This window comes from Paroedura picta, chromosome 5 (assembly GCF_049243985.1).
Source record: "Paroedura picta isolate Pp20150507F chromosome 5, Ppicta_v3.0, whole genome shotgun sequence".
Classification (NCBI taxonomy): domain Eukaryota; kingdom Metazoa; phylum Chordata; class Lepidosauria; order Squamata; family Gekkonidae; genus Paroedura; species Paroedura picta.
This window is the reverse complement of record NC_135373.1, coordinates 48,354,209-48,379,680: the sequence shown is the minus strand read 5'-3', so window position 1 is coordinate 48,379,680 and position 25,472 is coordinate 48,354,209. Positions and strand designations below refer to the sequence as shown.

Below are 25,472 nucleotides of genomic sequence, written 5' to 3'. Positions count from 1 at the left end.
TGAATTTTGAATAATTATATGAACTGTTATGTCTAACCCACTTTTCTTCTTTATCCCTCCTATATTTCTATTATGCTCTTATTTCTCTTTTCAAAATAAAAAAGCATTTATTTTTTATTTTTTAAAACCATCTGGGTTGAAGCTACGCAGGACCAAAGGAGCATGCTGAGTACTGGGGAACAGGATGACGTGTCCAAAATGATACCGATGTAGGGCATTGCAATATCTACTGCAAGTTTCATCACAAAAAACAAAACACCATTCTCCAGATGCTTGTGAAGCTCATGCAGCTAACATAGCAATCAAATAAGGCAACCTGTGCACTAAAAAAACTGCAGCAGAATAATATGGTAGAATATTCCTTCAAACTGCAGTGAGGGTGTGAATGCTCCCTCATATTGGAAACAATCCTTCAGCCAGCGTGGTGTAGGGAGAGCCAGCATGATGTAGTGGTTAAGAGCGGCAGCTTCTAATCTGGTGAGCCAGGTTTAATTCTCTGCTCCTCCACATGAGGCCAGCTGGGTGTCACAGCCGTGACAGTGCTATTCTGACCAAGCTGTCCTGTCAGAAACTTTCTCAGCCACACCCACCTCACAGGGTGCCTGTTATGGGGAGAGGAAGGCGATTGTAAGCTGCCTTGAGACTCCTTTGGGCAGTGAAAAATGGGGTATAAAAAATAACCTTCTTCAAATGAATATTTTGCACACGGAAGAACTTAAGAATTTATGTATTTATTATTTACTGCATTTATACCCACTGTCTCCTCAGTGAAGACCCAAAGAAGCTTACATGGTCCTTCACTTTATCCTCAGAACAATACTGTGGGGTAGGTTAGGCTGGCAGGGAACAACAGCCCTGCTGGATCAGACCAGTGATCCATCCAAGGCAGTGACCCATTTCACACAGTGCCCAACCAGCTGCCCTGGAGGGCTAACAAACAAGAAAAAATTATTAATTGTTGGAAAAACTCTTCCCATGTTGAAGGAAAGAGAAAGAGGGTCATGGGGTCCAGCTTTAGTGGCAGAGATTTCCAACATTTCCGGAGGGCCTGTAAGACAAAGCGGTTCCACCTGACCTCTGGTTGAGGCTTGGAAATTAGCATTGAAAAATACTGGCCTCCCTACACACCCACAAAAAACTCTGATCTGTCCAGTATGAAAGAGCCCCACCCCCTCAGGAAGGTTTTTAAGAAGGTGGCTTTTAATATCATATAAATTTAAACTTCTATATAATGATTGTTTTCATCTATGAAATTTATATTATTGGCATGTTTTGATCTGGTTGTTACCCGCCCCGAGCCATTCAGGAAGGGCGGGCTATGAAAATAATGATGATGTTGCTGTTATGGTTCCCAACCCAATAGGCAAGAACGTGCATCTGGGCAAGGTAGGATTTTTTTTTTAGCAGGTGAATGTTTAAATGATAGAACTTTTATAGTTTAAATGGTTGCTGTATTAAAAGAAAATCTGCATATCTGTTAAAAATGAAATGTACATTCTTGCATAAAAGCTGTGAATGTGCAAAGCCTCATAGGTAAGTTCTTTCTCCTTGCAAGAGGGGCTCTTCCCAAACCTCGGTCCTACCTGCGAGAGTATAGAGAAACTGATCTTCTCCTTGAACAGTCTGGCTCTTCCGGTTATCCAGCACTCTCTTGACAGTGTCCATCAGGCCAAACGTGTGAGCAACATTATTCAGGACGGCTGCATCTACAAGAAACAACTTCCATGGATTATTGGTTCCAGATCACTAAAAAAGCACAGTGGTCACCCTACCCCAGAAAGCCCAGTCATCTGTGTTTTCTGCACTCGGATTACCAAAGGCTTCTGAAGCAATTACCTGTGACTCTGATTTATATCAAAGAGACACCAGCGCTACAAACTTGAAAACAACTGGAACTGTCATGGCTGCCTACAAGGAACTCTGCAAATTACTGTTTCGGTGAGAGTGCTAAGACATCTGCCAGCCCAGTGACTCTCAACTAGAGATATGTATTCCACTGATGGGATGCAGGGTTTTCATAGCAATTACTAAGCATTCTTTCTCCCTCATTCCCCTGCACCCGCCATGGATTATCCATCTGTGACTTTCTGGCATATTGGACACTTAGTGTTTCTCCTAATTCCCTGGTCCCACCGTGGGGCTGGCCCACAGGAGAAAGTGGGGGCAATTGTAGCTGAACCCAGAAGTGGCATCATATCTGAGGAATCCCTAAAATCTCTAATTTAAGGACTGTAGAGATCTGGGGGATTCCTAGAGTGTCAGCCATCTCTTCCAGATTCCAATACAATTTCTCCCTCATATGTTTTCTCCTGTTCTCAGAAGTAGGCAACAGCAGGCAAGTGAGTTTCAAGCTGCTAGTTTTATAGGGATTGGGCACTCCCCACCTCTCTGGCTCCCAAGGCAATTACCTAGAGCCCCCCAGCAAGCGGGGAACCCCAGCCTCCCTGCCCACCCAGCATCTTTTGGTTTCCCGCTGACTAGGGATTGTGCCTTTGTGCTGCCGTAAAATTTTTTATCTCCTCAAAAACTGCACGAAACGAGAAATAAAAGAAAATGCCAATAAACGTTTTCAGAAAAAGGTGGCTTTTTGTTTCTACCATGGTGGCACCCAGGCTCTTTGATAGAGCACTTGGTGGGGTGTCAGATAGGAGAGGTTGAGAACTGCTGTACTAGCTTATTCACAGAATTTCAGTTACAAATTGCAGGCACCAGCAACAACTATGCATGTACACATTTTTCTGATATGACTTTCTCCTCCGCACATTTACCGGGAGGGGAAGCTATTATTACGAGGATCTATCATTACTTACAAAAGAACCTCCACCTGCCATTCACTCTGATGTCTGCTTAAAAAGGAAGCTGTAGCAGCCTGGGGGAGGGGTAGTTCCTGGGCTCCTTAAGGCCCCTGAGCCTCGGAAGAGGGTGGTATATAAATAAATAAATATGCTGGATCTCCTATGCAGCAGAATGCTGAATTACTCTTGCTAGAATGAAGGTCCTTTCAGCAATCTTTTTGTGCATCTTCCATTCTTTTGTTCCCTTGGCAGAATACATACAATTTTTCATATGCTATTGCAATGTCCTTTATATTCCAATCCAAGATGTTATTTCATTTTACTGTGGTTGGTAAATTTTTACAATTCCAAACCAAGCAGGGTGATCCCCTTTCCTACTCTCAAATCAAAATCATAATATAACTGGATGTTGCAATTTTTAAAAAATCTTTGTCTTTCAGGAAATAGAGATTACAAATTAAATTTTGGATTATTATACTGCTCAAAGAATTGAGCCACAGAGCTTTTATTAGGCAAGGGAAAGGGAAAGGCTGTACTAGTTTTATAAAGTCCTTAATGAGAAAGAGGAAGTTAACATTTTTCACACACACAAGGTCACCAAATAGACATCTGAACTTATACCTGGGTTGGCCAAACTGTGGCTTTCCAGGGGCTCATAGTTACTGTAGTCCATGGACCTCTGGGGAGCCACAGTTTGGCCAGCCCTGACCTTTACCATCAGTAAACAACTTCCTACCAATGCGGAGGCTGCTGACCTCCTACCCACCAGTAACCGGAAGGGGTGTGTGGCCAAGTCTTTGCTGGACACCTTTCAGCACCTCTTCAATCTCCTTCTGAATGTTGCAGACCACTTCTTCCATCAACCCCACATCAGCAATTCCCTTCCAGAACATCAAGGTGTCTTCTAGAACGAGAGAGAGAGAGCCAGACACTCAAGAGGGAAGCCTGTTTCGCCACATCCTCACAAGTCCAACTGGCCAGACTTCATAGAAAACAAGCAGCTATTTGGTAAGCATCTTTGGAACCTGGCTTCTGAAATGTTACCAATCGAATCCAGAAGGCTTGATCAGAGCAGCAGGGAATCTGCTATTGCAGTAAAAAGGAGCCATATTTCCCAGTTACTGAGAGTCTGCATGATATTCCATAAAAGTTTCTTTCGCTTCGACTAAATATGCTAGATACTAATTGGAATATTTGTGGATATATTTGTAAATCTGCATATTCTGTTCTCGAATTGTCTTAGGAAATCCCTTAGCAGTGATGCAACTATAAGCAGGTAAAGAGAAAAGCAAGCGGTTCAGAGCAGGCATTAGCATCACATACCTTGCTAAGTTTCAAAATGGTGTCCAAATGAGGAGGGAGAGTGGAGACAGGCCTGGGGGAGGGACTGGGGACTGATAGGGCAGTAGGCTTGCCCATCTCCTGTGAGGTCTCACAGTTCATTCCGCATGCAATGGATTAACAGCAAATGGATCTTGCAAACAGATCATTTTGCTGAACATCTCATTTACAACCATGAGAATGAGTTTTAACACTATCCTAATCCTGCTTTCTCTCCTTCCCTGTTCTATCTTTGTCATGAACTTTGTTCACAAGATTCTTGGTTACGCTCCTACCAAGAAAGATCCACTGACAATTCAAAACTCCAGTCTGAAGTTTTCAAATCTGAAATATATTGAATATATTTTTCAATAGGAAAGACAGCCTGGATTGTGCTGATCCATCCTGCAAATGCCAGGGCTTTCCATCAGCACAAGGAGGCTGCCACTGATGCAAGAACGTGTGAATTGTCAAAGTCTTTCATGGCTGGAGTCAACTGGTTGTGGATTTTCCAGGCTGTGTGGCCACGGTCTGGAAGTTTTAGTCCCTGACATTTTGCCAGTTACTGTAGCTGGCTTCTTCAGAAGTAGGCAAGATGGAAATTTCTCTGTGCCAAAGTGTGGAGTGTGTTAACAGGAAAGCCATTAAATTAACAAATACCGTACAATTTCAACAACCAAAAAGAGTCTGAAAATTAATAAAGCCTACATATCAGTCCTAAAAAACCTGGGACTCTAAAAACACCTGGCAATTGTTCATCAGATAAGACAGGCGAGATACTGACTAATGGAAAAAACAGGAAAAACACTTTCTAATGGACTTGCTAATGAACTCCACCCAGACACAGGAAAAGTGCTTCCAATCAATCTCCTGGGATACTCCCAGATAAGACGGGAATGTGAGGCATCACACACAGACACACTGAGAAGTGAACAAAATGCCCAGCAACTGTTCACAAACTCTGCACTTTGGCAGATTCCCATCCTGCCATGATCTACCTCTGAAGATGCCAGCCACAATTACTGGCAAAACAGCAGGGACTGAAACTACCAGCCCACGGCCACACAGCCCACAACCACCAGCAAGAACGTGTCTTTTGCATCATGGAAGACTTTCTGCTATGGAGGAAAGTGCTGCTGTTGGTGAAATGGATCCACTGGCTCCTGCCACAAATAAGCGCAGGACTAAACTTTCCATCTTAGGAAGGGATAAAGTTCATGGAGATGGGTTGATTTCTGTAGTGACAACTGATTTCTTCAGAGCCAGAGGTTTTCACATCCTGTGGGGTTAGGAAAGAAAGAAATCCCTTTGATGTGCAAGCCCCTGACTATTGGCAGCTGCATCCTGACAGGCCTCTACCCGATGCAAGAGGCCCTTCTACATACATGGTAAGAGAGAACTGAAAAGGGCTGGCTGTGCAAGTTAGGGGCAAAAGCTACCTGTCAGACGCTGGGGTGGGAAACGTTACAACTTAAACTCAATGGAATTGGGATGTCTACATTCTGCTCTTGGCTGCGCATCTGAATAAAACCTCAGGACTGCAAAATACACTGATGTGCAACCGATTTCTCTGTGCAAATGCAAAGCTTTGAGAATCTAGTTGGATGCTTCCCTCCCTCCTCAAAATGTTTTCTACTTAAATGTTAACCTCACTTTTTGCATTATTAAAATCACTGGAGTAAAAAAAAAGACTCAAGCAGGCAGGCAGTTTAGGCAGACAGGCACGGACCTACCTGAAATCTCCTCCGGATCCTTCTTGATCCCTTCCTCTGTTGCCATGGTGACTGCAGCTGTCAGAGCAGAGTTCCATTCAATCCCTTCTTCCATGCTTTCCTCAGACACAGCAATCTGGGCAATGCTTCCTGGGGGAGCGGCACAAAGATTAAAGGGCTTCCTGGCCAAAGAGGTCTCAACAGGTCCTTCCCCCTCACACTGTGCCAGTCCGAGGCTTCACAAGAAGCAGGCTCAGAAAACAAATGGATTAGCCCTACCCAAATGATAACAGGGGGCTGATTCAAATGTGATGGCCGATTATCAAGGAGGCTGGGGCAGAGCACCAGTCTGCATCACATGCCCCAAGCACCAGCAGTGCAGATGCCCCCTGCATATGAGAAGGCGAGACAGATTCATGGAGGACAGGCCCAGCAATGGCTATGAGCCTTGAGATCTAAAAAGAATTTCCACATCCACAGACTATCAGCCTTAAATACCAGTGCTTGGAACCAGCATCAGGGGGTGGCTTTGTCCTCTACGCATTGTCTGTTAGCCCAGCTGGGCAGCTCTTTGGTCACCGTATTAAATAAGGGTGCTGGATTAGAGGAACTGCTGGTCTGATCCAGCATAACACCTCTTCTCTTAGGCTTAAGGTTATGTTCACATAGAACAGCATACAAGATGAAACTTAATAACCACCATACAAGTCAGTGATTTTCCACCATAATCTATGTAAAGAGTATAATTTCAAAGCTTTGCAAGGAGGAAGCAATGGCTGGTTGGTTTATTTGTGGAGCTGATTTCCTGCCTTTGTTATTTAGAACAAAAACAAAAACTTAGGCTGCACGCAAAACTAATCAATCCATGACATCAACACCACAAGCGACATTAAAACCAATAAAATCAAGTATGATATTAAAACCACAGACATCAATAAAATAACAATATCTCTAGATCTCTAGAGCAGCAGGCAGCTAAGGAGGAGAAGGCATTTAAAAGAGTTTATAGCATCAGACTAAAAAAACCCTAAATGTGGCAAAAAGGTGGCATAAAAACAGCTGAAAATAAGGAGCTGGATGTATCATGTACACATCTCCACTTGAGACCCTTGAGAGCTGCTGCTGATCAGAGTAGGCAATACTGGCCTTGCTAGACCCAGGGGTCTGACTCGGTGCTGAAACCCACCTACCATGAATCAGCATCTCCTGTGACAGAGTGTTCTAGGTATGCACTCTCAGTTGGATCAGGCATGAACACAGTATAAGCCAAGAATATATTTTATTTATTTAAAATACATGCCAGAATTCTTTGCAACACTGAGAGGTCAAGTCGCAGGGGGAAAATCCATGCATTTCCAAAAGAACAACAATTCTGGGGCAAACTGTGGATGGCAATGCTACGCGGCAGGAATGAATGCTACACCTTTTCACCTGTGTCCTACCGTCAGCGGAGGTGGGAGCCTGTACCAAGCTTTGCTGCCCTGGCACTGGTGCTCTGGCACTGCTGATCAGGAGGTCAAATTTGGTGCTACGGCAGGTATTGGTGCAAACTTTGTCATGCTGGTAGAAGTCAATTTGCCCAGAATCCATCATCTTTCTGTACACAGAGGAGAAATCAAGAGAGATTAAGCTCAGCGGCACATAATACCACCATAGGATTAGTTCTGAAAACAAGCAAAGGGTGCAAGCTAGAGGCTAAGCTTCTTGTTGGTCTATTCCTGAGGCGTTCCAGAGAACACAGTCTTAGCTGGAGGCCTCTGCAAAGATTTTTTTCTCCAAAGCTAAGCATGTGATGGTCAGGGAGGTACTTAGAAGAGAAACCTCTGCTGTGCACTTATGCACACTGCTCTCATAATGGAAGAGGGGTAAGATTGATATAGCTTTTAAGTTTAATTTATATTATTATAGTTTTGTCGTCACTCGCCTTGGAGGTCTTGAGATGCTTGGGAGATATACAAATGCAAATGTAATAAACATATACTTTTGGAAGCCTGTGCAGTTCTTTCTCTCATCCTTTCCCTTAGAGAACGCAGGTGCCCTTCCAACTGATCAGAGGTAAAGTGAGAATTGCAGTGCTTCGCAAAGAGAAGCCATTTCTTTTTACATATTTGCAATCAATGACGAAATGCATTTCTTCTGCAAACTCAGCGTCAAAATGCTTCGAAAACGAACACCAGAGTTCCAGTTCCAGCCTTTGTCCAGACAGGAGTTTTGATGGCCCCAAAGGAAGCCTTCTGCTTCCAGAAGGGCACCTCCCAATCCAAGCCATTAAATAACCTGGTGACGCAAACTTTCCCGCAGTAACCAAACAGATGATCCCTGAAGGCCTGCCCTGAAGACAAACCACTGCTGCCCCCAACAGCTGATATCTGAAGGTACGCTGCCTCTGAGTATGGAGGATCAACCTATCTATCAGGGGTAATAGCCATGAAAGGAGTATGTGTATAAGAATATATGAGAGGAATATTAAGAGGCAATCAATCCTATGCAGAAACCAATCTATTAGAATCCAGCCCAAAATCCTACACAGGGGCTAGATCCAGTATAAGGGGCTAGATCCAGGCTATAAGGGGCTAGATCCAGTAGTGATTTTCTACTTTTCCTAACACAATGAAACTTACCCGCTGCAACCCTCTAAACTGTAAATGGATGGGTAGGAAAGCAAAATCGGCAAACATCACAACCCCTCCTGCTGGCAGGAAATTACCACTGGATCCAACTCTGGATCCTACACATCTACAAGTCAATCTTCTCAGTTTAGCAAGAGGATTGCAAACCAACAAAACACTTGACCTGAAATATTCTGCAGAATGGAAAGGGCGAGACAGAGTGAGTATAAATTTGGTGGTCTCTCAGGATACAGGTAAAAACGTCCATTTTGTGCTGTGTGCTTTGGATATGGAGATAGCTGTCCTTTGCTCTGCCATTTATTTATCAACAGACTGTATTTTTCTTGTGTTTCTGATTTCTAATTTTTAGGATATTGAATGACTGGAGACCATTCTACATTGCACATCACTTAGAAAGAAGAGTTCTTATATGCCGTTTTTCTTTACCCAAAGGAGTCTCAAAGCGACTTAAAATCCACTTCCCTTTCCTCTCCCCACAACAGACACCCTGTGAGGGAGGTGAGGCTGAGAGAGCCCTGATATTACTGCTCTGCCAGAACAGCTTTATCGGTGTTGTGATGAGCCCAAGGTGACCCAGCTGGCTGCATGTGGGGGAGCGCAGAATCAAACCTGGCTCACCAGATTAGAAGTCCGCACTCCTAACCACCTCACCAAGCTGGTTCTCGTGGTATAGAAAATTTCCAGAATGAAACAAGGCAAATAAATTTTCTTGAGTGCCTGCATAATATCTGTTAACTGACAAGAAACAACAGTGACTTATCCTGTCTTCAATTCTTATGTTCTCCTTTTATTTCTGACCCATCTTACTTGCTCCAGAACCAGCTTTTTATAGTGGTTCAGAGCAGCAGACTCTAATCTGAAGAACCATGTTTGATTCTCCACCCCTCCACCACATGCAGCCAGCTGGGTGACCTTGGGCCGATCACAGTTCTGTCAGAGCTCTCTCATCTTCACTTACCTCACAGGATGTCTGTTGTGGGGGGAGGAAGGGAACAAGATTGTAAGTCAGTTTGAAACTATTTTGTGTATTAAAAACAGCTCTTCTTCTTTAAGGGGCAACTCAAACTGCAGGGGTGGGCTGGCCCTTCAGCTTTGGGACAAAGCTCCAGAACAACTACCATCCTGGAGAGTTTGTTTGCTTACCAATGGCTTCAGCATCCCAGTTCACCCTACTTAATTTACAGCGTATAAAATCTCGTCATGAAGGTCTGTTTCATAGACCATGCTATGCTGAACCCTCCAATTGCCAGTTATAAGAGATGAAAAGCTTGTCAATAAAAAAACTCTGTGTGAATGCTGGCAGCAAATTGACAGGAGACAGTTACAGAGGTGGAAGGTACATACCTTAGCATGATTCCTCCCAGGCGAATGGCTCTTTTCCAGTCCTTCAGGGTAGATTTGCCAGCCAGGTGAACAAAGTGCTTTGGGCTGATAAGCTGGTCGTTGAACTAAGAAACAGATAGCAGGGAGCACCTCAGAAAAAAACAGAAGACGTTCCACGTCATCCACCACACCCATATCTGTGTCGGCAGCTTGATTTTGGCACTGCATTTCTACACTGCTTCTCCTCGTTGCTCAAGCAGTTTAGCGTGAAAACAAATATCTCATTTAAAAACAAACAAAAAAGGTGGAGTTTTGGCATTAAGATCCACAACATGATGAAAACATGATGAGTGGAGTGGAGAACAATGTTGTGAGTTGCTTTGCGTCCTCACTAAGGAGATCTGCAAGGGAATCCCATAGCAAAGGGGTAGCCACCAGCCAAGAAGATCTCTGGAAAGCCCAAAATCTAGAATTCACAGGGGGAAATGGGCAGGGAACATTTGGTGGGATGTGCCTGGGGGAAAGGTGAAACCCACCAATGTCCATAGGTTTTGTGATCAAGCTTCAAAATGCCAGCCAATCAGCTAGTATAAGGAACCAGAAGGCAAATCAAACTTCCCATACCTCATAAGCATATCACAGACCGAAATCTGATCCTTGCCAACTGAACTGGCTTTATTGTGAAGAGGTTAACACACTCCAAATAACTGAAGAGGAAAGAGGGCTGGCTACCAATAAGCAATATTACCTTAGAATTCACAACATGCAATAGCGACCATGTGTTCTATGAAATATCATGTGTATGTGGGGGGAAAAAGACTTTCTGAACACCAAAGCAATATATTTCATAAAAGAATTGGTGCTTCTCTGGCAGACAATTTCTTAGAGCACAATTCACAAACTCACAGACATCTTGTTTTGGGTTATATTCAGATCTGACAGACAGGATGATAAAATTCTGTTGAGGAAAGAAGCTGAATGAATTTTGAAACTGAAATCTCTGTACCCTAATGGGTTAAATGAGAATATTTCCTGGCAGATGCTCATTTGGTTAACAGCCAGGATAAGCCAAGACAGCTTGCTGTCTTTAAGTGGATTCAAAAGAACCCAAAAGGTCAATATAGTTCTTTAAATGGAGATTCCTTTGCAATTATATAATGTGTAGCATATATGTGAATGCTGGTTCAATTTTCTAAATATTAATCATTAATTATGAATTGCAATCTGTATATGCTCTATGAAAATGTCCTGCATTTTGTTACCTTTTAAAAACTATGTATTCAATTATAGTCTTATATTTTATACATATTATTTCGGTAGATTCCCCCGACAAAGCTAAACACCGAACATGTATGGTCTGTACAATTATTTTTTTAATTATTAGAGTCCCCTCCTCTACACTGATTTGTTTCTTAATACTCCAAATAAAACCATCTCATTGAAATTACAATGAAATAGAGAAAATGAACCAAGACGCACACGCCAGCTTGAAACCTATCCACCCTGGCAAAGGGTCACTATGCCATGCTGTTACCTTGACACATTTGACATTGATGCCTGGACAAACAAACTTCTTCCACAGCAGGATGGCTTTGCTTTCGCCGCAGGTGATGGGGTAGGCAATCTCAATATCCTCGTTGGTTTCAATGGTGCTGGGATCTATGGATTGAAGCAGAAGTGACTATAGCTGTGAGGCAAGTCTGCCACTCCAAAGCAATAGCAGGCAGAGGGGGTAAAGCACAGAGCCACGTGCGAATGGGAGCAAGCTGGGGCTGCCTGCGCTTTTCAAAAGCACAATACAACTTATCAAAGAAGGTGTGACCAGCAACAGCAATAAGAAAACAGAGATGTCAGAAAGAGAATCCGCTCAGATTTTGATGTAAACAAACCATGGAAGTTTCCCTATAACTAATTTCCTCCACACTGTCAGATCTTGTTTGCTGTTCCTTTACTGAATTTTAAGCACAACTGGGTAGAGCAACACCCTCTGCCAGATAACAGTTAAAGAAATAAATCCTCAATGCACCAATACACTGAATGAACGGACAGTGCTTGCAGAGTGAAACTGATCTGAATTCCAGAGTTTAGGAACTGAGCACAGAATTCACTGAGAGTTGTTGTAGAGTGCTGAAATAGAAAGATCCATGAGCACACTTCCTCCCTGTTTGACATCAAATGAAGAACTGTTAGTCATTTTGACTGCTAGGATTGTCTCTGTCCTCTGCCTCTCTCTTGAAAAAGCTGTTTCCCATTCTCAACATGGTTGGAAACATCTGGGGGAGGGGGGAGGAGGAGGAGGAAGGGGGAGGGACTCAGGATAATTCAATAGAGCTTGGAAAAAACGAAACCTTTTGTGTGGACTGAAAAATGTCTAAATTTTTAAACATGTCAGAGCCAACTACATATTATGGTGGCCGTGGATCCAACTTTTCCAACACTGAGGGCATTTCCTCACATTAGTCAATATAGTGTAAAAATGGAGACAACTCTCTATTGGATATAATGGAGGGATGGGGCACCCTCTTTGGGAGCTCCTAGACATGGACCCTGTGGACCAATCATTTTGAAATTTGGAGGGGAGTCAGGGAAGAGCCTCCCAGAGCTACCCTGAATATTTGGCTATACCTTAAACCCCCACCCTACCCACAGTGCCCCCAATTCCATGCCCAAATGATCTCCCCCCCCCCAAAAAAAAATCTCCAAAATCCAGCCTGGCCTGGAGGAAATTCACCTACCGTCCCACAGCGGCAATTAGCAATTCCCTGGGTATGCAAGGAAGGGGCACAAGAGACAAACACGGGCACATCCCTTCCCACCCACAATCTGTCTAAGTTCATAAAATCAGCATTCATTTCATAGGAGTAGAAAGGTTGCAGCTGTCCTGGCAATACCAGCCCCACTTTGCCCTTACTGGCTTGTTGGCCTCAGCATACTCCACTCAGCTCATGATGATTCAAGCCTCAGCCCTCTCTCATTCCACTGGTCAAGAAGCTCTTAGAAGGCACTGCTGTGGTTACCCACCCTCCTACTCCCAGTGCCATCAGGCCACCAGGGTTGTCTTGGGCATAGCCCTCATGATGATCCTGTCTCCCCAGGAATCACCAGTCAACTAGGAGTTAAGCTGTTTGTCTCAGAACGTGGAATTAGTAATACAGAATAAGATTTGTGATTTTGGACTCCCAGCTCAAACAGAAATACAGTCTGCCTTTTAGAAATACAATCTGAGCTTTTTTGTGCATGCACACTTCCTCAGGTACACATAAAAGGGGACCTTGAACAAAACATTCTTGGTCTTAAAGGTACCACTGGACTCAAACTTTGTTCTGCTGCTTCAGACCAACACTGTTGCCCACTTGAATCGATTTCTTTCTAAAATACTTATAATTTGCATTGTACACAGTGTCCCCCTCTTGAATGCACACCTTAACATGGTGTGTGTGGGGGGTGCATGTCAATGGAGACAGCAATACTGTAAGAGGTCTCAACTCCTAGCAGAGTCACTCAAAGCAGAATGATTGCAGCTGAGACACCAGACTAAGAAGTCCCTTCAGGGCTCAATGGCTACCTCAGCAGAAGAGACCAGACTGTTGCAATGGAGATGAGGTAGGAGGAATCCTTGCAGGGGAGCTACCAGCCAGACACAGGAGTAGAAAACGACATTGGCAGAGGATCTTTCATAGACAATGGCAGTGACAGCTAGTACTGCACAGAAGAAGGCAATGGTAAACCACTTCTGGCTAACTCTTGCCTCAAAAACCCTATGATAAGACAATCCAAAATGGGGAAAAAAGATATAGTGCTGGAAGATGGGACCTCCAGGTTAGATAGCACACAATGAGCTACTAGGACAACTACAACTAGCACTATTCTGAATGACGAACTGGACTAAAGCCAAAAACACGTTGAGTTGTTGATATGAATGGATGCAAAAGGGAAGCCCAAAGCTGTTTGCCACATATAATAGGAATGTGGAACATAATATTAACCAAGGTAAGCTCAAAATCATAACATGAGAAAGGAACTGTCCTGGTCGCAGACCCACAGCAGGCAGTTAAGAGGTCTCAATGTCAGAATACAATTTATCAGAATACAGTGCAAAGAGTCAGGCATCACTCACAGCTTCAAGTCCAAGGGAGAATCTGAAAGTGTCTAAGATACAGGTTAGAGCCAGCTGCAAGGTCTGTGGCAAACAGATAAGTTGCTTCCACACAGCCACTCCCTAGTTTCCTGCATAAATACATTATGCCAGCACCTGCCAGGCACCTCCTGCAAACCCTCATTCTCATCCCTGATGTGGAGCCTGTGTTGTGCTGCCAATCAAACACTGCTCCTCCTGTCTGGTAGTTCACTTCTAGTCTTCCTCCTATGCTGTTCGAGGCTCTGCTGACTGGGGAGGTGAACTGACTGGCAGATGTTGCCGACTCAGGGTTAAGGGGCCATTGCACTGGTACTTGGCTACAGATCTAGGCTCCTCCTAGTTAGTTAGTTTCTTATATTTATAGACCGTCCTCCCCTGTGGCTCAAGGCAGTTTACATGGAATGTAGGGAACAAGGAACAATACAGTAACCACGTTAAATGAGTAACAATAATAACAGTGATAACACAGAACAGTGTTTAACAACATCAACATTTCAACAGTCCCATGGTTGGACAGTTCTGGGTGTTTGCTTCATGGTCAACCTCAACCAAATGCCTGGCGGAAGAGGTCCCTTTTGCAAGCCCTGCGGAATTGATCTAGCTCCGGCAGAGGCTCTACCTCTGAGGAGTCCTCCGCATCCCTTTGCTCTGCTGGAGCAGGCTGGTCCACAACAGCAACATTTAAACACTGCAATCCTGGGAGTGAGCAAACTAAAGTGGACTGGATTAGGACATTTTCAGTGTGAAAATTACAAAGTGTTTTACTTGGGGAATGACAAACAGAGAAGGAACAGTTGCTATAATAAAGAGGCGAGATGTAGCTCAGGCACTCAGGGATTGTAATGCAAAGCCTAACCAAGTAATATCAGACTTCATGGAAAGCCTATCAATATAACCAAATTGATGCCCCAACCCTAAGGCTGTAATTGAATGCTTTTATGCAGAGGAACTGAGTCAGCTGGAGAAGGAGAAGGAGCACAGGAGGGAGCTGCTGGTGAGGTGAGGATAGTTGTTGTTTGCCTTCCCCAAACTACTGAGAAGCACTGACTGCAGTTGCTGTGTGAAAGGACAGCGTTTGAGGGTGAGTGGGTGCTTGTAGCCTACTGGAGTCTTGTTTCTGTTCAGTTCTTGTGTCTAGTTTGTTCCTGATTGAGGAGAGTCTGTTTGCTCGGGGCTGATTAATGGCCCCCTCTCTCCTGTTGCAAGGTGGGAACTGTGGGTCTTTGACCTCTAAGGCTCCTCCTTTTCAAAGGGCTCTTGGCTAAGCAGTTTTTACATTCCTATATGTATTACTGCTTTGAGCTTCAGTGGACATTAGGTCAGGCTACATTACAGTTGTGAACTGCCCGAGCTTGCTTTTGCAGGAATGGGTGGTATATAAATTAAACTATAAATAAATAAAATGAACAGATGATATTATTTCCACTCCTTCCTGCCAGAGGAAGAGGATGGCAACAGGAACAGAAGATAATTGAGGTCGATCACTGGTTGGATTTTGATTTTGGAACCATGGGCTAGGTTTTCTGGAAGACAGCCAATAGTGTGTGATTGACTTCACCTGTCAAAGAATAAGTTTGGCAGGACCCTGGGGAGATTAATCAGGAGGGCCTTAAACTGATACCACAAGGAAAGGAGATGATCAGCATAGGGATTCACTGGAGGACCACAAAAAGCAGAGGGCCAGATCAAATGGGGCTGAAAGTGTTGGGCTCTAGGCACATCTGTACCATTGCTAAAGCTCGGCAATTAGAAAGAAGAGCCTAAACTTCTAATGCAGACAGAGAGATTTGATTTAGTAGGCATTATGGAGACTTGATGGGATGATTTCCATAACTGGAATGGAATAGTGGATAGAAGAGTTGGTAAAATAAAACCCAAAAAGGTTGAAGAGGAGCTGGAATTGTGCTGTATGAAAGGAGAAGGTTTGCTTGTCAGGAGATACTGGATGAAACTGGTGATGGACATTATTCCTTTTAATTATTTTTCCCTACTGAGAAGAGCAGTTCACGTCTTGAGCAGCATATCACTGATGTAATCTTAAATTGGGCAATGGGCAGTACAAGACTTGGGAGTGGTGCCCAGGGAAGGGCAATATGATGTCACTGATGATATAACTTCCTGTAATGTCACTTCAGGTCAATGGTGAAGACATCTAACCCCTCCTCTTCCTGTGACAGGCCAGAGGTTGAAATAAATCCCTCCCTTCATAACCAGGCTAGAGTTCAAAACACCCCCCTCCCCTTTCAGTGATACGACTTCCCCCTATAAATTAATTTTTGAAAATCAACATTAAAATGTTATTTTTACAGTTCAGCAGTAGAATTGGCTGTTTAGTCCAATCATTGTTGATTCTTTATTTTATAATTGGATTTCTATACCAGCCCCTAGGCATTGCCAGCTCAAGGCATTTCACAGCATTTAAAATACATCATGGCTACATTTAAAATTACAGTTAAAACAGTTAAAATTATTCTGCCTGCACTGACCATAAGGCTCAATAGCCCATGCATTATCACCAAGAAAATGTGCAAATTTAATCATACCCTTGGGGAACAAACCACTAACCCGGTCAAATCTAGCACAAGAGAAGCCAGGTTCATGCAAAGCGCAAATCATACTGTCCATGACTGAGCACAACTGGCACCGATTCCACACCCATCCCTGGAACTCACCAATGCCTTCTTCAAGCTTGTGGATTGTGTGCGTTTCGACAGCTACTACAGCCGTGCTCGTCTCAGAGCCCTCTTGGTAAATCCTGTTATAAAAGTGTCTATTAATAAAATAAAACTTATCTATAACATAGGAAATGAATCTCAGCAAAGGCATCAAAACAACAAGTCACTTATTTTCAACTGCTATTATTTCAATGGCTATTTTCCCATTGTCAGTTTTGGTTCTGACTTAGGGCCAAAAGTTGGTACGTAACAATGCAAAAGTGAATGAATACGTCAATTTGAACACATAAGGCAAAGTACATGAGCCCTGTTTTTGTGCCTAGTCGCAAATTACCAAATTCTTCCCTATCTGAATATGCAAAGAACGAAGAGGCTCCACTCACCCTTGCTGTACTGGTTGCAGTTGCAGAATCACTTGGGTCTTGGTATCTTCTGGATTCCCTCCTTCATTTCCTTCAGTGGGCACGACCACCACATCCCCAACAGGGATGCTGACTTCGGCATTTGCCATTGGCTCACATGAAGTCCAAGAAGCTGGGCAGGAAGATTGCAGAGTGGCCTATGAACCATTTATTGTATTCACAAAACATCTACTATAAGAAAAGGTAGTTACAGAAAAACGAAAAGCCCTATGGCTTGTCTAAGCCCTACATTTAGGCATAACCAAAGTCTGTCTAATTCTTGCCACCTCCTTGCTAGAAGGACATCCTCTCCTTGCCCACAGGATGAGGCTCTAGAAACATTGTATGAGATACTGGAAAGGAAGAAAAATAACTGTTGTTTTTTTTTTGTACCCTGCTTTTTACTTTGCAAAGAATCACCTTCCCTTCTTCTCCTCACATAAGAGCTAGGTGGGACTGAGAGAGCTTTGAGAGAACTGTAACTGACCCAGCTGGCTGCATGTGGAGTAATGGGGAATTAAACTCTGTTCTCCAATTAGATTCTGCCACTCTTAACCACTACACCAAGTTGGAAAGGAAAATCTAAATCCACCATATCATTCTTATGTCAAATTGAAGTACTGTGCCTAAAAAGTGTTTTTCAATTCCACAACACTTTCTTTTGGCAAGCCCCTGGTGCTGCCATGGGCTGTGAGTTTATCCCGAAATTGGCCAATTTACTTATGGATATATATGAAGAAGGCCCTCGGGGTCAAAAGCCGTTTGATCTTTTGATGATATGTAGCAATTAACGTTATTCTTTGAACTTGGATGTGCAACATCTTCTTAGCTGCTGTAAACATGGAATTACGTTTTTAGTGATATTCTTGTATGTCATTTTAAATCCTAATCATGCACACTAGATACTAATTAGTTGTATTTTATTATTTTTGTTTGCTCAGCCTTCAGGTTCCTGGCATCTGCCATTTCCTGTGGCCAGCCTAATGCAAGATTAGGTGAGATTTAACAGCTTGTGAATCCAAACAAACTATCCTTCATACCAACTGTGGTTAACAAATCAGCTGCAATAGATGCCAGCGATTTGTTAGACTATTTGTGTTCTGATATCGCAGGCAACCCTAGGTTATCGGGGTGATCCTCAACATGTTGCCTGGGAGTGCCATGTAGCTTGCTGATGTGTTTCCTAGAGCCTATGTGCTCCTTGAGTCTTGGGGACAAAATCCAGTACTTAATAACTAGTAGCCAACGAGAATCTGTAAACCACTCCAGGAGCGGTATAAATAAAGCAGTAAGGGGGGTTGGGTTGGGCCCAGTCCGGGATGAGGAAAATAGTCCCTTGGCCCAGGACTGACCCCGATTGTCAGTCCTAGGCCAGGGGGCCAATTGGGAGCTGCGCACAGAGGGGAAACTGGGGCCTGGGTGGGAGGGGAGCTGGAAACCAGGCTTCCTACCTGGGAAGGGAGTAGGGGTGCTGCGTCAGAGACACGGCGCCCCTGTTCCTTTCCCAGCCATGAAGCCGGGGCCTGGAGTGGAAGTGGGCCAGGAGACGAGGCTTCCCGGCTGGGAAAGGAGCAGGGACCCTGCTCCTTTCCCCGCACCACGGCCGGGATCCCGGGGGAGAGGGGGGTGGGGGTGCCGCCGTGCCGGGGGGGGGCAGGAACGATGCTAGCGTCCACTGTACTTTGCATACAGCGGGCTTGATTTTTAGTAAGTCAATAATTAGAGATTTCTAACATTTGTTTATGCACACTAAGGATGTTTTAAAAAGGCACTGTCAACATCTTTCCAAAGAGATAGTACTGCATGAGGGACAGGCGGTACAGCTGTGGGAGCCACATGCTACAGGTTTGCACACATGTTCTGCAAATGGGCATCTCCCAACCATATCAAACAGAAGTCAACTGGAGAAGAGAATACAAATCTCCAGAACAGAAAAGCCTTCAGTAACCATTAGTCAAGCTGGGATAAACAGCAAAGAAATATTTGTTTTTGTACGCAGTCCTTCAGGAACACTGAACTCCCATGTGCAACACAACAGAGACACAACTGTGTGCTTCAGGAAGAAATTTCTCTGAGCCATCATTCATCATTCATCTACTTGGTTAGAAACACTTCAGGTATGGCTGACAAAACAAAGCCAAGTTCCTAAGGTTTCCACTCCTCAAGAGACTCAGGAGTGGATGAGTCAGTGGTGGATCAGTCCAGGGACCAAGTATGGTATGAGACATAAAAACACATTAGGTCAGTCCATGAGACAAATGAGTGAGATGACCCGTATATAAATCGAGGCACCTAATTTCACCACAAAATGCTGGAAAACCTTATTGACTCGCATATAAGCTGAGGCTGGTGTTTGGATAGTGGCTTTCTCCCCTCCCCTTCCCTTTTGGGCAGGAACTTTTTTTTTCCTTTTCTTCCCGCCCTCCTCCTCCCTGTTTCCCTTCCTCCCCCCTCCTTCCCTCTGACCCCTCTTGCCTTTTTATATCCAATCCTTCTTATCCCATTCTCTTCTTTTTAGCAGGGTGTTCTGTTCCCTCCACTTTCCATTCCTTCCTCTAGGGGCGTTTCCTCCTTCTGCTCTCTGCTCTCCCTGAGACACAAGGCTTCAGAGCTTCCTGGAGCAGCAGCACATGCTAGCCTCCTTAAGGCAGTGAGGGGGGGAGGCGGAGACTGCTCTTCCCTCTCCTCCCACTGTCCCTCCCATGCTTGCTGCATCTCTGCTTCTTCCTGCATCTGCCTTTTCAGTTAAGTATACTTGTCTCCCACCCCCGCACTCTTTTCTTGTCTGGCAGCTTTTTAAATACCTGCATATAAGCCGAGGGGGACTTTTTCAGCTTTTAAAAAGGGCTGAAAAACTTAGCTTATATGCGAGTATATACGGTACTTGGATAAATTATTGGGGACTGTGGCCTCCATACTGTCTGTGGCTTGTTGAAACTAGCATCCTGCTATGTAAGTTTTCGACTGATGTATCTTGGTCCTAAGAGTGGGCTTCAGTTTCGTTTTCAGATTTCTACAACCCTAATCCTATGGTATTGCTTACTGAATGTCATATCCTGTTGATTATATTAACTCATTCTGTGTACTCTGCCTTGTGCCAGTGAAAAAGATGGATTATAAAAAAATGTGATTAAAAAAATTATTTTTATACTTCCCAGAAAGTAAGACAACCTCTAAAGACTAACCCTGGGGTTCCAGTTCCAGAAAATTCTAGTCCTGCATCCTAAAAGTAAGTCTTATTAAGATTTAGTCATTTGAGAGCTATTCCATAAGGAAAAAAAGGAAAAAATCAGACAAGATAATCAATTTATTTGAACTCTGGTGCAGATTCCATGGCTTCTGCAGGTTCTATGGACAGCAAAAGTCACAAACAAGGAAATACTAGAACACATAAAGCCTGATCTATCACTGGTAGACAAAAATCATAAAACTCCCGTTCACTTACATTGGCCATATCATGCCATCCAACTCAATGGAGAAAGAAACCATGATAGGATTGGTCAGCGGTAAAAAGAAACCAGGCTGACAAAGAATGTGGTGGTTAGATACGATCAAAATAGACATCGAGCAGAACCACCCTGAACCTCAGGGGAGAGCAGTATATATATATAATAAATAAATACATAAATTACACAACTAAACAAAGTGGTGCAGGATCAAAAATTGTGACGAGCCATAGGATCGCTGAGAGTCAGATTCAACTGAATGGCTAACATCATCATCATCAAGATTTAGTCTCCAGTAAGTGCACATAACAGTGCTGCCTTAGGCCCATCCTCAAAAAGGGAAGGCTTTGTATGTTCACCCTCAATCCCTGGCATGTTGTGTTAGATACATATGGATGGAATCAGTTGGAAAGAAGTTGCCAGCCAGGGCCCTTGGTGCTCATTAGGCCATACTGGAAAACTCATCAGAACCCACAAGGTTCTTATTATGGGGAGGGAAGGGAAGAGAAGGATAATTCCATCTGTTTTTTCATTGTCTGCAGCATATTTTGTCTGATACACTTTGAGGAATTTTTTTTTCCTAGTGCTTGTAATCCTACTCATATTGCACTGTTTACTTGATGTCTCATCGCTTTGACTACTGCATTGTTTTACAGTGTGCAATTTGCCTTGCATCTTAGTGAGAAAGGAGGATTATAAATGAAGTAGGTAGATAACATTTTAAGGTGGGCTAAGACCATAAGAATGGAGTAGGAGGTCTCACAGTGCACATTTCTTTTCTTTTATCATAGTTAGCAGCAGATGACATTTGGCCTCTCACTTTTCTCTCTTTTCGAGGTGAGGTTTCTTCCATCACTTGTAATTGCCAAGTGGCACCTCTAAGACCAACAAAGTTTAATTCTGGGTTTAAGCTTTCATGTGCATGCACACTTCATCAGATCTGAAGTGTGTATGTACATGGAAGCTTAGACCCAGAATTAAATTTCATTGATCTTAAAGGTGCCACTGTTCTATTGCTTCAGACCAACATGGCTACCCATTTGTATCTATTGTAACAGCCTGTTTAGATGGTCCCTGAAGTTCAAGAAACATACTCAGAGATAGTGGAAAGGGTTTTAAGGCACAGAAGTCTGATACATTGTTTGATAAGTGACTCATTTACTAGAAAAACAGTGTCAAATTTCGTATAAAATATATATAATGCATTTCATTGCCTTTATTAGTTGTCTGACCCAAGGGGAACAAAAGGCCTTTGATGATGATTTGTGGTTTACAAATGAATTCAACAATTTTCGCTACTTTTTAACTGTCTTTTTACTGTTCCTGTTATAACAATTAATGCATCAAGTACCTTCATCTTGCCACAGAGATTTGTGTGTTTGAGATGCTGTTTAGACCCATACCCAATACTGGGCACTGGACTACAGAAGTGTCCTATTGCCACCTTTTTGTAATAGGTGTACCCCTAGATCAAGAGATGGTTTCCAAATATTCACAGAATACATTTCTGGAGCAACCTCTCTAACACAGCCTTAACAAAATTGCCTGTTTTAAAACTGAACAGGCACAGGGCTGCATTAAAACAGAATGGTTTGGGACAGTATTTTAATAAAGCAAAGAATGTTCTATTGTAGTTTTAATGTCTGTGAAGCTTATGATGTTTTGATTGCACTGTATTATACTATTGTTTCCTAATTTTGTAATGCAGTTTTATTGCAGTGTTTACTGTACGCATTTATTGGTACTGTCCTTATAAACTATTTTTGATGTTATAACCCACCTTGAGTCTTAGCAAGGAAAATGGACTATTAATGAAGTAAATAAATACGTTATTTGAAACATTCTTTATGATGTCTCAATATGCAACTGCAACCAGGAAGGACTTTCCTTCCATGAACACATTTATATAAATAGGTAATTTTTCTCTCTCCCGAATCACAGAATGTGATTTGTAAAGGAGGCCATGACTGGAAATGTTTGGCCACCCCTGGTAATCTGTCCAATCAGTTAGATACAGAGGATCCTTCTCTTGTGTCACTAATAGACCTATAGTTCTGTTATTTAGGGGTTGCCAAATCTAATTAGGGCTATGCCTTTGCACAACCATAATGGTCTTGCTAGCTATAGGAAGCAGGAGATTCATAAGCGATCTCAAGAAAAGGATGAGAGATGCTTCAAACTCTAAGCATTACACAGTGGCATTGCATAGTTGAAGGTAATACCATTTCTGGGCGATGATCCCCAGTCACAGTAACACTTCAGACAGCACAAGTTCTTCTTTTATCCTTCTCCCCAATGCCAAAAAATGACTGGTATTCTTTGGGATTCACACAAAACAGTGATTTGAAGGTGGCCTGTGTGCTGGATTGGGATACAACGTTTAAAGCAGAATAATTATATTATTCTGTTGCAGAAAAAATAAAGAGCAGTATTGTGGCACTTTAAACAAAAAAAGGAAGATGTCCCCCCAGCATAAGCTTTCACGGACTAGAGTCCTCTTCATTGGGTATAGGCTTCAGTTTACAAAAACATAATATGGAATGACATTTTGTCTTCAACATTCTACAAAACTCCTGTTGGTTTTTGCTGCATGCAAGAAGAACCTACATGGGGTTTATTTATCTGCAGAACTAATATCCTCCTTCACCAAAAAAATCCTGCACATAGCTGCACACAATTTGGAGCAGGAGAAGCATAATGTATATATCCTCCTTGTCTGACAAGCACCCCAGATTACAATGAGTAAATAAAAATAATTTAAAATGGTTTACCTACAACTACTGAGTTATGCAACCAAGCAGGCTAATACAAAGTGGATACAAAGCTGGATTTTTCAAAGACTTTCTAGGTGTGTACATGGGTAAAATGGAAGTATTGATCCAGATTAGCTATCAAAGGTATGGGACCAGGGTTCTCTTGGATAAACTGACCCAAACTACAACTCATAAATATCCAATATGACTTCTTCCTCTCTATTTCCACCTTCACACTCAACTAGTTGTGACAGAATCAAAAGTCACCACCAGAATTGTCACTGTTGTTAGTACTGGGTAAGAGTTTCCAAGCTGTTGGCTGCTGCACTGAAAGTTAAACCTAAAAGAAGGACAACAGCAGTGCATTGAGAATGTAAGGCTGCATTTCCAACATGGGTTGTAAAACAAAGCAGACATCAGTTCCCAGTGCCTCAGTCAGAGTTTCTAGTTCCATATTCACAATCGCAACCAAAAATTCGCAGATAAGGAAATGGGAACCAACCACAGCCTTAATGGCTTTAACGGGACTGACTTGTGAAAAGCATGCCTAGGATAAGGCACAAAATGCATTCCTCAGTACTATAAAACACAAAGATCTAATGTCCAGCAACGTCACAAAACATTCAAAAATACAAAATGTCCAGGTTAAAGGCACAACCTTCAACAAATTTTTGTCAAACACCATATCAGATGACTAAATCTACATAATTCAGCAATGATAACCATACTGTTTTGGGTTCTCAGATTATAAAAATGTTGTTTGTCCTACCACCGTAACATTTTTAATTCTAGGAAACTACCTCCTGAGTTTAGTCGGTACTGAAAAATGGGGCTCTTGCGTCACCTGAAATACTAATACACAGTCATTTCTAGCATAAACTCTGCAGATTAGATAGAACCCACATCTTCCAAGACTCTGCCCATTTTTGCAATTGCAGAAGTGGGTTCTTGCCCACAAAAGCTTATGATGACATAAACAATATCAAGATGTCATCCTCGGGTGGGAAGTAGCGGGCTCTCATTCAGGATAGTTTATGCGGGTTATCAAATCATGTTCAGCCCACCCGACTCCTGCTTTATTGTCTGGTTTTGGGAGGGTCACCTTTCGGTGTGCCTCGTCTCGGGAGGACAAAAGTTTTTTCACTCAACCGGAGTATTCTATCCAACATGTGTGTGTGTGTGGGGGGGGGGGGAGAAACCGATACAGACATCCGGAATTACAGCTGTTGAGACACGGAACGGGGGCATTCGAAGACACTCAAACCCACCCCGTTGCCAGGCGCCCTTCCCCCGCGCCCCTTCCCCGCCCTCAAAACCCCTCTCAGCACGCAAGATGGCGAGCGGGCGGAGCGCCCCCGAGGAGGGGCGTGTCCTTCCCGAGGCCCCGCCCCTCGCCTAGCTCCAGGCCAGGGGACGCAGTAGACGCAGCCCTCCTCCCCCTCCCTCCACCCCTCCACCATGCCCCCCCCGCAGCGGCGCGGCGACGTCCGCTCTGCCGGCGGCGGCACGTACGGCGGCGGCTAGCGGCCGTGCGCTCTGAGCGCAACCCCATTTCCCTCACCCCCACGCACTCTGCGTCCACGGCTGGCCTCTCCCAGCTCCCGTAGCGCGGCGGCGCCCTCCGTTCCCCCCCCCCTTACCGTCTCCGAGAGCAGCCGAGTCCGGGGCTGAGGTGGGGGGATGGGAGGCAGGAGTGAGCATGCGCAGCAGCTCCACAGACTCGGTCGCCAGCACTTCCGGCCGCCTCCTGTCTTAAAGGGGCCGCGAGCAATCGCGCCCAACCGCCTCCGTCGCCCCTTCTCGGGGAAGCGGGTTGCGGCGAGGTTCGACTCCCAGCCCCTCCAGTGGACGGGGCTCCCGCGAAATAGGATACTGTGGGGTCGGCGTGGTGCGGTTCGATCGGAGACCCGAGTTCGAATCCTCCACTTCGCCGCGGAAGCTCGCTGGGCGGTGTTGAGCCAGTCACCCACAGTCGGGCTCGCCTGTAACCTACCTGACAGGGTTGTTGTGCGGATGAAATGGAGGCGAGGACGAGGTGTGTTGTCCTGAGCTCCTCGGAAGAAAGGCGGGGTTACAATGGAATAATTGGATGCCTCGAACAAAGACGTCGCCGGCTAGGTAGAGGCTGGCTTGGCGTAGGGAGCTGCTTTCTGCTGAGCCAGGCCTGGGACGGCTCAAGTCGGGCTGGCCTGCTCTTGCCGGCAGCAGCGCTCTGCGGTCCCGGCAGGAAGCCCCTCACCGACTAGCCGATCCTGGGTCTTCCTGCACGCTGAGCAGTG

At 44.1% G+C, this 25,472-nt stretch overlaps 1 protein-coding gene across 6 annotated transcripts in view; it reads right to left on the bottom strand.

Annotated features, from left to right (window-relative positions):
* GMEB1 (glucocorticoid modulatory element binding protein 1) overlaps positions 1 to 25,472 on the bottom strand; it is a 31,233-nt gene extending 5,761 nt beyond the window's left edge. The window contains exons 1-9 of one of the 6 annotated variants that reach the window (XM_077337784.1): positions 25,187 to 25,472; positions 16,977 to 17,127; positions 16,591 to 16,688; positions 11,315 to 11,439; positions 9,802 to 9,905; positions 7,270 to 7,424; positions 5,849 to 5,977; positions 3,562 to 3,699; positions 1,584 to 1,706 (exon numbers count right to left, since the gene is read on the bottom strand). In XM_077337784.1, coding sequence (XP_077193899.1) covers positions 1,584 to 1,706; positions 3,562 to 3,699; positions 5,849 to 5,977; positions 7,270 to 7,424; positions 9,802 to 9,905; positions 11,315 to 11,439; positions 16,591 to 16,688; positions 16,977 to 17,104 — 1,000 coding nt within the window. In that variant the 5' untranslated portion in view covers positions 17,105 to 17,127; positions 25,187 to 25,472. Of the gene's footprint in view, positions 1 to 1,583; positions 1,707 to 3,561; positions 3,700 to 5,848; positions 5,978 to 7,269; positions 7,425 to 9,801; positions 9,906 to 11,314; positions 11,440 to 16,590; positions 16,689 to 16,976; positions 17,128 to 24,754; positions 24,908 to 25,186 lie in introns of those variants that run through there. The other 5 variants (XM_077337779.1, XM_077337781.1, XM_077337782.1 and 2 more) reach the window with 5 other exon arrangements.